The sequence below is a fragment of the Protomyctophum parallelum genome (genome assembly GCF_964188405.1).
Source record: "Protomyctophum parallelum genome assembly, chromosome: 13".
In the NCBI taxonomy this organism is placed as follows: Eukaryota; Metazoa; Chordata; class Actinopteri; order Myctophiformes; family Myctophidae; genus Protomyctophum; species Protomyctophum parallelum.
Genome location: NC_139708.1, coordinates 9,109,625 through 9,122,433, shown reverse-complemented (window position 1 = coordinate 9,122,433; position 12,809 = coordinate 9,109,625). Strand labels below are relative to the sequence as shown.

General features: G+C 39.4%; 2 protein-coding genes across 3 annotated transcripts in view; one reads left to right on the top strand and one right to left on the bottom strand.

Moving 5' to 3' along the window:
• Positions 1–661, top strand: part of LOC310869369 (uncharacterized protein) — a 37,330-nt gene extending 36,669 nt beyond the window's left edge. For both annotated transcript variants that reach the window (XM_083780073.1, XM_083780074.1), the window contains exon 37: positions 345–661. In XM_083780073.1, coding sequence (XP_083636199.1) covers positions 345–354 — 10 coding nt within the window. In that variant the 3' untranslated portion in view covers positions 355–661. The remainder of the gene's footprint in view (positions 1–344) is intronic.
• Positions 662–6,094: 5,433 nt separating this feature from the next.
• On the bottom strand, positions 6,095–10,923 carry LOC310868966 (chymotrypsin-like protease CTRL-1). The gene is made up of 6 exons (XM_083779467.1): positions 10,866–10,923; positions 10,486–10,506; positions 9,187–9,349; positions 8,559–8,827; positions 8,033–8,169; positions 6,095–6,567 (listed from the first exon to the last, which is right to left on the bottom strand). Exons 1-6 carry the CDS (start codon positions 10,918–10,920, stop codon positions 6,265–6,267), a joined length of 948 nt encoding a protein of 315 aa, XP_083635593.1. The 5' UTR covers positions 10,921–10,923; the 3' UTR covers positions 6,095–6,264.
• Positions 10,924–12,809: the final 1,886 nt, after the last annotated feature.

The following is a 12,809-nucleotide window of genomic DNA, read 5'->3' as shown; positions in this document are numbered from 1 at the left end:
GGTACGCAGGACGGTTGAGTGATTTCCAACGAGCGCTTCCAAACTCCAACACTCCATGCTGCTCAATGTTTTGCCACTCAGTCTAGATGAGGGGGGCGTGTCCTGATGGGAAAATCATGCATGTGCATACTCTCTATAACCTGTTTAATGCTGGGTACAAACCTGAAAGTACTGGTCAACGTGATGCGTTGTCAGTGCACTAGTCAAGCTCACCAGTGTTGTACTTTGTATGAACAAATGCAGGGCTGCAGTGTTTGACAGCCATTAGATTTAGATCATGTTTTGATTTTGAACTCCCTTCTGTTTTCTGTCTGTGGCTGCCTCTGTCTTCCATCTGTGCTCAGATACCACTGATCCTCAACCTTTTCTGGGTTCCACAGCTTGGAATAATCCTCTGTTTGGCTATTATGTCTACTTTATATACTTTCACTCTGTTCAAATATTCCTCTTTCTGGGGCTTTCAAGGCTTGACATCACCATTTGAACCCTGCTTGTCAGACTTGCAAACTGCTTGCCAAAGTCTCCCTTGACTTTCTCAACTCCTCCTCCTTTACCCTCCTCCCTCCCTCCCCCTGTTCTCCTCTCCCCACCTCCCATGCGACTCCCCAGGCGTGGTGTTGGTGGTGGTGGGGAGGTGGTGTTCAGTGGTGGTCATCGGAGCGTGGGAGGAGGAGGAGTTGCGAGGAGATCGATGCAGAGTGGGAGCACCGGCCGGAGGGCGATGAGGGATGAGGAAGAGGAGGCTCGCTCTCCCTCTCCTTCCCAGGAGGTGCTCAATGGATGCCCCCCTGACGAGTAGAGTCTATCTATCTCTATCTCTCTCGCCCACACACAGACACACACACACACACACACACACACACACACACACACACACACACACACACACACACGCACCTCTTTCTTCTCTTCTCTGTCTCCTGGTGGTTGTGTGAAGTGAGTTTGGTCGTGATGTGACCCACGCAGTGTCATATTATAATGATATTCCTCTTTGTAAATTAAAACACTATTTATGTCACCCATGTTATCAGCGGTGCAGTGAGCCCACTTAACCATACATTGATTGATTGATTGAAATATTTATTAACAGTTTGTAGAATTTACAGTACATTTTAAGCACAAACTCAATACAAAGACTGTCAACTGTGAGTGGACGACCCAATTAAGCATTACACTTGTTTACAACAGGGTCCACATTGTTCAATTCATCAAAACATTTAAAGACATACAAACATTTAGAGACATACAAATAGACATTTCTATGTAGCTAAATTCATCACATGGGAAGCAAAAAAGGGAAAAAATACAATATACAGTGAGGGAAAATGGGGTGGGGGGGAGGGGGGGATTCAGATTTTACAGAGGCCAGTTTCGAATTGCAGCCATCCGTAGGTGCCCTTTGAGAGCGGTTTTGAAGGAGTCAAGGGATTCACATGTCTTAATGACTGTTGGTAGGGCGTTCCACATTTTGGTGGCATAGGAGCGAAAAGACTAACATTATACATGTTATCAGCGGTGCAGTGAACCCACTTAACCATACTGTACATGTTATCAGCGGTGCAGTGAGCCCACTTAACCATACATTATACATGTTATCAGCGGTGCAGTGAACCCACTTAACCATACATTATACATGTTATCAGCGGTGCAGTGAGCCCACTTAACCATACATTATACATGTTATCAGCGGTGCAGTGAGCCCACTTAACCATACATTATACATGTTATCAGCGGTGCAGTGAACCCACTTAACCATACATGTTATCAGTGGTGCAGTGAACCCACTTAACCATACATGTTATCAGTGGTGCAGTGAACCCACTTAACCATACATGTTATCAGTGGTGCAGTGAGCCCACTTAACCATACATGTTATCAGTGGTGCAGTGAACCCACTTAACCATACATTATACATGTTATCAGCGGTGCAGTGAACCCACTTAACCATACATGTTATCAGTGGTGCAGTGAGCCCACTTAACCATACATGTTATCAGTGGTGCAGTGAACCCACTTAACCATACATTATACATGTTATCAGCGGTGCAGTGAGCCCACTTAACCATACATGTTATCAGTGGTGCAGTGAGCCCACTTAACCATACATGTTATCAGTGGTGCAGTGAACCCACTTAACCATACATGTTATCAGCGGTGCAGTGAGCCCACTTAACCATACATGTTATCAGCGGTGCAGTGAACCCACTTAACCATACATGTTATCAGTGGTGCAGTGAACCCACTTAACCATACATGTTATCAGTGGTGCAGTGAACCCACTTAACCATACATGTTATCAGCGGTGCAGTGAACCCACTTAACCATACATGTTATCAGTGGTGCAGTGAACCCACTTAACCATACATGTTATCAGTGGTGCAGTGAGCCCACTTAACCATACATGTTATCAGCGGTGCAGTGAACCCACTTAACCATACATGTTATCAGTGGTGCAGTGAACCCACTTAACCATACATGTTATCAGTGGTGCAGTGAGCCCACTTAACCATACATGTTATCAGTGGTGCAGTGAACCCACTTAACCATACATGTTATCAGCGGTGCAGTGAGCCCACTTAACCATACATGTTATCAGTGGTGCAGTGAACCCACTTAACCATACATGTTATCAGCGGTGCAGTGAACCCACTTAACCATACATGTTATCAGTGGTGCAGTGAACCCACTTAACCATACATGTTATCAGCGGTGCAGTGAACCCACTTAACCATACATGTTATCAGCGGTGCAGTGAGCCCACTTAACCATACATTTGTGTCAGTTCAGAAATCATATCAAATAGAACATTATCACCTATAGGCCTACTAGAATATGTCCAAAGCCAACTGTTACTGAATGCCTCTGCCTTGGGAAACTTCTTGCCTCTGTCTCTGCAACAAGCTAGTTCATAATGTGATTTGATGCATTGTGAATTTGTACATCAGCTATTTTTGCTGTAGTTTAAGGCTAGCCTAGGGCTGAAAATTCCCTCTATTTATTATTTACAAATCAGACCTGACCAGTGACCCCCCTAACCCTTAGCACTGAGGAGCTAAACAAATGTTTTGTACAAAAACTGTTTTAGAGAATTATCATCTGTGTTCTATTGGTTTGGACTGTGTACCTCTTGCAAGGAAACCCCAAACTTTCTGCTCAAGTTGCTATCAATTACTAGCAGGTAGCAATACATGTCCATGACAACTTCTCAACACTACATTTGAATTGAAATCTAAATAGTGGTGTTTTAATTTAATTGTGTTTAATCATGAAATCGATTTAAATAATTTATTCAGTGAAAATATGTCCATAGAAGCAGGTTCCAAGTCCACGTTAGATGCTGGTAAATGTCTTAAATTATCACCTGACTGTCAATGTAAATGAGAGTTTGTAGAAGTGGTGGCCATGGTGACACGAGGGCAATAAAACCATTGTACAACAGTGTTACTCACCGAAAAGAAGGTGCTCAACATGTCATCCTACTGTATCTAGAGACTGAACAAATGAAACCATTATCATCAACCTACAGTAGTATACTAGTGACCCTATAGGAAAGAGGTGTACAAACAGTCAACCCAATGAGATATTTATTTATCATAACTAATTGACAATTAAAAATAGTACAATTACATCACTAAAGTGACTGAAATGAACAGCCAATCATTGTTGAAAGACATCAACAATGATGCACAAAAGACAAAGACAAAGCCAATGGTTTAGTTTGCCCAGTGGACAAACAAGCAACATGTTTTGACCAAAATGAGGTATTCTTGCTGCAAACTAATGTAACATTGTAACAAAAGGATGTAACACATTCCACTACATGTGTGCATGTCTACTGATATCTACTGATTCATGAAACATAGACATTACTCAGTGCAAAGTTGTTCAAAAGTGAACGGCAATCTTTTTTAATCACTTGGCTCATGTACAGTAATTGCATTGCCATTGGATTATTTACTTTGAAACAACAGTAGTCTTCACTGAAGTATTCTGCTTATTGAAGGAATATTTCATTTGCGCTCCTTCGAGTGGCATTGTTCTACATAAAACAATAGAGGGTATGCGTGTGACATCATCATCAAACCAGGAAGTTATGTAGGAATGCCTACTGAGTGGCAAAAAACTACTTTCTGGCCTCGACAGCCCATACATCCACACAGAAAAGACATGTCTGATTGCATTAAACAACGTTAAATAATGGTAAACTCACTTTGCCTGTTGCTTTGCCACTCTATGTGCCATTCACTTTAAGCATGCGTATACCCTCTATACCAGGGTTCCCCAATAGGCGGCCCGCGGGCCATTTGCGGCCCACAGAGCGACCCCTTGTGGCCCATGAAAGAATTTCCAAAGAAAAAAAAGAAATGTTTTTATATATATTTTTTTTTTAAGGGTCCCAGATATAAATGGCATTAAATGGGGGTCAGTAGCCTCTGCATGTCAAACTTGGCATCCTTTTCAAATGGGGTCTTGCCCTGAAAATGAATTTTCAGGGCAAGACCTCGACCTCGTGCGTGCAGACTCGGCCCCCAGCCTGGTACGCTAGTCAAAATATGGCCCTTGAGGAAAATTAATTGGGGAACCCTGCTCTATACAAATAAATCAGGCGTAATTTGTTTCTTAAAACACACTGAATGTCATCTAATAATTTCTGCTGTAGTGTACATCTTTGTCACATCAAATGTTCTTTTGCACTTTGTTTATTTATATGACAGATTTTCATGACAGGCACTGCTGGTTGTCAGGATGCAATATTATTAAGATATAAGATATAAAATTATATTTATTTATCATGGAATTGAATATGAATTGAGTTTTGTTGCCAAACCATATATTGATTATGCATATAAGGCAACATGACTATTTGGAGTGTCTCACAAATGCACCTGCCATCATTATATCTAGTGTGGTCAGGACTATTCATTGTAATCCATTCTACAATGTTCCTAAGAGGATTGTTTTTTGTAAAATCACCTAAGTGCTATTAAATTGCTACCATATCCTACTAAACCACTTTTGAGCTTTTCACATTGTAGAATATGTCTTCGTGTTTATTGCAGAGTTTTGGTTACAGGAACATGTTTTCCAAACTGGTGGTAATTATTTTGAGACACCAGTGATGTATCACATTCCATTCATGAGAAAGGCGTGAACCTTGACCAATGAAATCATTTCATAATTTTATCCTTTTTAGATGTGTGTAAAATGTCATAATTATGAATCATGACTTATCAATCAAGTATTACTTTCAATTATTATCTATCAATCAATTACCAATCTACAGTATGGCAATCTTTGACTTACGACCAAGACCATGTTTCAGTAAGTGGTCGCTTGTGCCCAAACTGACTGATTTTTGATTGATTGAATAATTTGACAGTTTGCAAAATGAGCACAGTGGCGCAGATCTATACAAAAGAAAATAATGATAAAAGGATATCTCTGAGTCTGAGGATAGCTCTCAGAGCTTGATTGTTTCCATTGGAGTCCTTTGTATTCAATTCCTTAATACATTTCAGCATTTTAAAGTTTAAGTTTAAATAATAATTACAAACTATTTTTCTATTTTAAACAATATTTCTCTCAAATCATGATACAGTTCAAAGGACAATATAATATAAAATAAAATGTATTTAATTATCCATCTCATTCAAATCACAATATTCACATATCCATCATCCTATGCCCCGTATTATCCTGTTTCTATATGGAATGACCTGATGCCACAACTGCGTGACCTCTGACAAATTATACAAAACATATTTTTCACATTTTATTATTTTCACTCATTTAAATTAAACATGTTTTTCATTTTGGCTTGTGCTAAATTTCCACTGTCCAAATGTGGTAAATGGTGCATTTAGCACCTTTATCCATGCCATGCAAGGCGCTTTACATAGATTGTGCATTACATTTACCATCACACACATTCATACACTGATGATGGCAGCGAAAACCATGCAAGGCACCAACCAGCACACCAATCAGCAATTAGGGGTTCAGTGTCTTGCTCAAGGACACTTCGACACTAACTTTGGGGGAGCCCGCGTCCGAACATCCGTCCACTCTACCCCCTGAGCCACCACCGTAAATCTACTCTCAATAAATCAATAATACATTTATAATATAGTTTTTCATCATGTCAGGTATTCTTAGTTTTCCATAGAGAACAATCTTAAACTCCCTTCCCCTCCATCCAAGTGGAAGGGTCCTTACTACTGTGTAGTCTCATTGGGAATATTGTCACAACTCAAGATAATCCAATCAATCACAACAATTATGTTGCCTGATTCTTATGAGAATAGTTACAGAGACAATACAAGCTGTAAAATGGCTAGAAGGAGCAGGGGAAATGGATCCACTGATCACATTGCTAGAACTCAATACAAATCCTGGTCGGTTGCTGGAGATCTGTTCTTCGATCCAAGTCTGGTACGGGGACACACGGGCATAACCCTCAGGATTGTTACGTATGGCACAGCCGTGTAAACCCGATGTGAAGCTACTAACTCCAATCTGAATCCAGCGTTCTCCCCGTTCAACCACCATTGGGCCTCCTGAATCTCCCTGTGCAAAAGACAAAATGGATCTTTGCTATATCACTAAATATTATGCTTCAATTGAAACTTCATCGGCTTGGTCAAAAATGTGTCTGTAACTTGCTTGCCAGATTTGCATTACAACAGGGAGCTTAAGAGGTGTATGTTAAACATTATATTGTTGGTTTATGTTCTTACATAAATTCAGTGCAAGTACTACTACTCTAGTTATTATAGTACAACACCAACACCATAAATTGCACTTCAGGTAGCCAAACTAGAGCTGCCCCAGAGATATATACAGAGACTTGTGAGACACCTTCAATTTTACGCCCACAACAAAGTTTGTCCTCAGGCCTATATCTCATGACTTTATATGGCGGGCCGGAATAAGGAATTTGGCCTTTTTATGTGAATTTAGAGTCTAAATTGACTAAATTGATTGAAGCAACCGGAAACAAATGCTATTGAGCAGCGAGAAGTCCTGGCTTGGACCATAACTTCTTAGCTATGTGGGAATCCAGGTGAATGTTGCACCCACTGCACCAGACAGTCACATGACCAGCAGGAAGTATACAGTCTATGGTGCCTTCCTTCCACTAGAGAGCCATTTTGACTCTGCTACAAACTCATGCAGGGCGAAGGAGAAAGCATGGTAGGCCACAGCACCCTTTAGTTTGTTAGCCTAGGAGGCCCTTTTGTTTGAGCACATGCTACTGGTCATTTTTTGTTTTAGCACGTTAATTTGTGTCAACTTTATTTGGTCTTATATTCAAATTTATTTATTTCAGTTTTCAAATGAAGTGGTAAATGAATTGAGCAAGTGCTCTGCTGTAGAGACCTGGAGATACTGGTAAGACATCATACATTCTATGTGTTGTATGTGTCTCTGTGTATTTTAATGCATTTTTCTGTTTTGTAATATCATTGTCCTTGTAGCTGTGGTGCTGTTGATGTTGATCAACAGCACCACATGTTGCATGTTGCAGTATAATTTACTGCAAACCAAAGTAACAACCAAAATGATTCTCTATTAACAAAATTAAAAGTGACCAGTTCCATTATTATTGAAAGAGCCACTCAACAGCCACAGCACTTACACAAAATAATGACAGATGATTGAAAGAAATGGATAAGAAGAGCATTGTGGGAGAAGTATTATTTGCACTAATTCGGAAAGTCTTAATGGCAGTTGTTCAGATGGTAGACAATGTTGAGTGGTTTCCGACAAGGAAGTTCGCTTAATTGGCTCTATTTTCACTACAAAATAATGTATTCTGATGATACAACATACAAACGCACCCATAGTTCATGTTTAATAGTTAATGAGCAGAGCCTTAATGCCAAGATCAAATAATATTCACAATTGTATTGTATGTATTTACTCGGATTAACACCGGTTAACTCTACATAATTGTTTATGGGGTAAATCAATGCATGAAATGTACCATTTTTAAAGTGTGAATGAAACACACTGGATGTAGATGACTTACAAAACAGATGCCCTTTCCTTCTCGACCGCCACAGATCATGTTGTCAGTGAAGTACTGATCAAAGAAGGATTTACATATTGCATCGGACACAATGGGCACCTCCACCTCTTGCAGTCTCAGTGGATTGGGTAGAGGATCTGGAAGGGAGGAGATGTGTGTATATATATTTTAAAAAATCTGTATAAAGTGAAAGGTTACTTGCCCAACAATTCCACATCTCAGTAGAGATTAATCTGGTCGGAGACCAGCCCTGCTGAAAGTTAAGTTTACTGTCGTCTGTCTGGGGACAAATCACCATCGGCATAACTTGTACTGTAAATCAGTAGATAATGTCCAACATTTTTGGTGAATCATAAGAGAATGTGAACATGCAAGTGCAGAGGAACTCTGGGACAGATCTTCTAGCAATATGTTTCCTAGTGGTATACTATTATACCATACCATAACTGTCATACGAGCGTCATGTGAACCATTGCTAGTATACTAAGTGTGTGGTCACATATCACAATCACTGAAGATGTCTCACCATCAGTGTTGATGTATCCCCAGCCGGTAACCCAGGTGCTGCTGCCAGCACTAAAGGCACTTCCCTTTGCCGCGAGACAGACCGGTCTAACGTAATCAGTAAATTGAACAGAGTTGGAGAGTTTTAACAAAGCAATGTCGTTGTCAAGAGTATCACTGTTATAGTTAGGGTGTATGATGATCTGGGACACGGATCTGGACACCTCATTGGGATTGGAAACCTGCAGATTCAATCGTCCAAGGTACACTGTGACATCACTGGGCCTGGAACTAGGGGGGGAGAGAGAGAGAGAGAGAGAGAATTACAAAATCGGGACTATAGGAGCAAACTCTGCTTTTTTATGTTTTTCTTTTGCAAAGATGGAAATGTGCATGGCCTATTTGAGGAGTAGTGTAATGACGCGCCACTCCTGCAGACTTTGGGAGCCATTAGCCAACCAGGATGGAATCATGAACAATCTGACAGATCCGACAATAGTTATATATTAGATTATTATTGTAATCGGTATGTGATGGTTTAAATAATTATATAATTGGGGTGACCTGGTGAGTGGTAGGCTTTCGTGTATACCTTTTTCCTATCTAACATTATAAGAAGGGTTAAGGTAAAGAAGTAATGAGCAGCGCACCTCCAGCAATGAGCAGCACTCAGGATCCACTCGTTAGTAATGAGGGTTCCTCCACAGAAAATATTGGAAGACCTGGATATCACAGTGGCCATCCAGGGCCATGATCCTGCAGCTGCATCAGAACCTCCTACGATCCTCGTGTTGTGTGGAGCCACGCCGCACACTAAGTGTGTAACGAGACAGATTGTGTAAAACATGTAAAATCATGCAAGGTTTTCACATCATCCACAGTTCTTATCTCGTGACTTCGATCTATTCACTTATTTCTCATTTTCTATGGACAATTGTGCACAGCTATGTTGTCTTTCTGTACACCCTATAGCTTGTGGCTGTGCTCTGTGAAACGCTGGCCTGTCATAGGGTCACTAGGTCATTAGGGTGACCATACATCCTATTTTACCTACGTCCTCTCTGGCCTGTCCGCTCACCAGAACCAAGGATGTGTGTTTTTCAATGGCGGTTTGTATACAAAGGGGGCGTGTCTGATAAAATGAATATCTAAATGCTGAATCAAGCAACTCAAACTGTTGGGTCCTCAAAAAAGCCAAAGTAATTGCCCCAAACATTTGGGGGCAAAAAAGTTTGAAAGTGAAATGTCCCTTTAATTCCCTGAAAATAGCTAAATATGTGTTAAATTCTTTTTTATTTTGTTTTCTTTGTGGATTAATAACTATTAATCAGTGGAAAATTGAGCAGGAAAAGGAAAAAAACTGATCTGTTCAGAAGGATCTATTTGCTAGAAAAGCAAAGGATGGCAACTGGAGTGTTTCAAGTCCAAAATGTAATTGTATTATATAATTGTGTAATTGTACCTGTGGTTCATGATGAGTGATTAGATAATGATAAAAGGCATGACAGGATTTAAAGGAATGTCGTGTTACAACTAAGTTTCATGCAAGGACTAAATTAACGCCCTACTTTATCATACAAGAGTGTCGCACACAAGTAGTGAATATAGCAGATCTACTCACCTAGAATTTAGATTGGCTATTTTCACAATTTAAAATGTAATAAAAAAAATCACACCCGTGTGAAGTGAGGGGCGCTCTTGTCATCATACTGTACATCTTCATGATGTATGATGATATTGTCTGGGAATTTAATCTTTGTGTTAGGACAAAAGAGACTATTTGCTCGTCTACTGTACATACAGGTATGACGTAAATTCTCCATTCAAAGGCATTTAATGTCTGTGTTAGGACAATAATCTACACTTTTGATATGCATTCTTGACAATAAAAACATCAATCAATATTACAGTATTTATTTTACACAGGGTGAATGAATGAATGAACTCACCATCCAACTGTGCTATGCCACCTGAGAAGTTGAAAGAATTACTGTTACTATGGTGACCTGAAAGTTGTTCTTACATAGGACCTGCATGCACAATGAGACTGGTATGTGTTTTATCAACCTCGCACATTGCTTTTAGTCACAATTAATATTTCAATATGTTTATATGATTCATGTAGTTAGATGGGTTAATATTAATATTTGTTTCATTCTACTATCGATACAATAGCTATACATAAGCTGTTCTGTTCAGACCTAAGACTTCCCTTGTTACATTAGCTGTAATTTGTTACATTATTTGCATTTTAACTTACTTGTATATCCTTAAGAGAGCTTTAACATATTTAGAATAGCATTTGGGAATATTTTTTTGTTACACTTACCACCAACCACTGAAGCTAAAATCAGCACAACACAAACATCCAGTCTTGACTCCATGATGTCACCTGTCCCAAGTAACTGTGTAAACACAAGAGCATTCATTTATAAGGAGGAGTCGTCTGTCAGGTGCAGGCGGGACACTTTCCTTGATTAATCTGTCCGCCTCTAAACAGCATTTAAGGATGCTGTTAAATCTCTATCAAAAGAAAGACTTGGTTTTTCAAATTTTTAACAAAAGCGACACTGAAACCAACACTCTTCATCACTGTTCCAGAGGTTATAGAAACCATGCATGACCAAAATGACATTCACACTGAGTAGCCTACTATAACTATAAAGATAACTATATTGTTTCAACTGAACTCTGCCATCCATTTTACTTTTCAAAACTATATTTTTACAGTTATATAGTTATAGCACAGTGCTCTGTGTGAATGGCCCTCACTGCTAAAGATTATGCCTAAACAGCAATTTTTCTGAACCTTTCGGCATACAAACTTGTGTAAACGCAGCAATGTACTATATATTTTACAAAATCAATCAAATTCCTAAGATGGTTAATATGAGTACTTACAAAATGCATGCACATTGCCTTCTACTCTCATCAATCATAACAAAATTAACTTTTATAAGAATATGTATTTATCTTAATTCTTTTATATTTTTCAGATGTCCCAACTGTCTAAGATCAAGAGTATTATATTGACCTGTGTAATGAAATAACTTGTCTGTTTTTTCCAACTTTCGACATTTGGAAATGCAGTATGCAATGCGATGAAACTGGACGTTATTTAATCCCATCCTTAAGAAGTTGATAGTTCAAAAGTGACCCAGAGGTTTTTGACAGAGGAGTGTGTAAAGAACCATGAGTCACCAAAGTTATTTTGGTGGAATTTCTGTTGTTTCAATAACTGGTAGAATATTGTAATCACTGAATCATCCTCATGAAAGGAGCATTTTTAGGAGGCATGATATCTTACCAGGAGTTGATAAATGCTGAATTGCTGAATAAATGAATTCCAGTGGTTTGCTCAAACATTTAGGTATTTCTGAGTCATAACCTCTTGTGTGCCTTCAGCCTTGTAGAGATTATATCTGTGGTTAACTGGAACTATCAGGAAACTGGCACTGATAAATAAGTCAAGTCGAGGGGAACGAATGGTGAAGGCATGAGGAAGATTATAACAACAATGATAATAGAGTGCTGGAAGTTTAATTGCAAGGAAAACAACAGCATACATTTGTCAAAAGAACCCCACTGTCAGTCTCTGAGACTGACGTTGAATATCTAGTTTGGGTGTTCCTTCTCCCATTTGTAGGTGAAACCCTGCTCGCCTTGCTGGGTTGCACAGATACTGTACAATGTGCACTGCACACAAGCACCGTATGCAGCATAGCATAGCAGCAGGGATATACATCGGTCAGCAGTGTTCTTTCAGTCTTGGCCAGTGATTGTTGACAGGTTTTAGTGACTTGGTGAGATTATGTGTCACTGGCAGTGCATAGTAAATTACATTTATCATCTCACCAACTCACGTCTGCTACTATCAAAAGTGACACTTGTATCACCTAATCCTAAAAAGTATCAGGGCCAGTGGGCTACACTAAAAGTATCTAGCTATAGCCTGGCATGGCCAGTGTGGAGAGAGAGAGAGAGAGAGACAGCAGACCTTTAACGAAGCCTTTATTTAACTTTTGTGTACACTCACATTATTCTTCAGGACATTTCTAGAAATGTCATGCTTTGGGTACTCACAATAATATTAAACCCATGTTTGTTTGTTTTTTTTCTCTTAAAGATATAAAACCAGTGATTCTCTTTTGCCAAAGTTATTTTGGTGGAATTTCTGTTTCAATAACTGGTAGAATATTGTAATCACTGAATCATCCTCATGAAAGGAGCATTTTTAGGAGGCATGATATCTTACCAGGAGTTGATAAATGCT

Bases quoted from the DNA above. Each gene is read 5' to 3' on its own strand.
- LOC310868966 (XM_083779467.1), bottom strand. From the start codon at position 10,920: ATGGAGTCAAGACTGGATGTTTGTGTTGTGCTGATTTTAGCTTCAGTG. The intron at 8,828-9,186 runs GTGCGCTGCTCA...CTCCCCCCCTAG, and splicing joins AGTGCTGCTCATTGCTGGAG to TTCCAGGCCCAGTGATGTCA. The intron at 8,170-8,558 runs GTGAGACATCTT...CCTCCCTTCCAG, and splicing joins GGGATACATCAACACTGATG to ATCCTCTACCCAATCCACTG.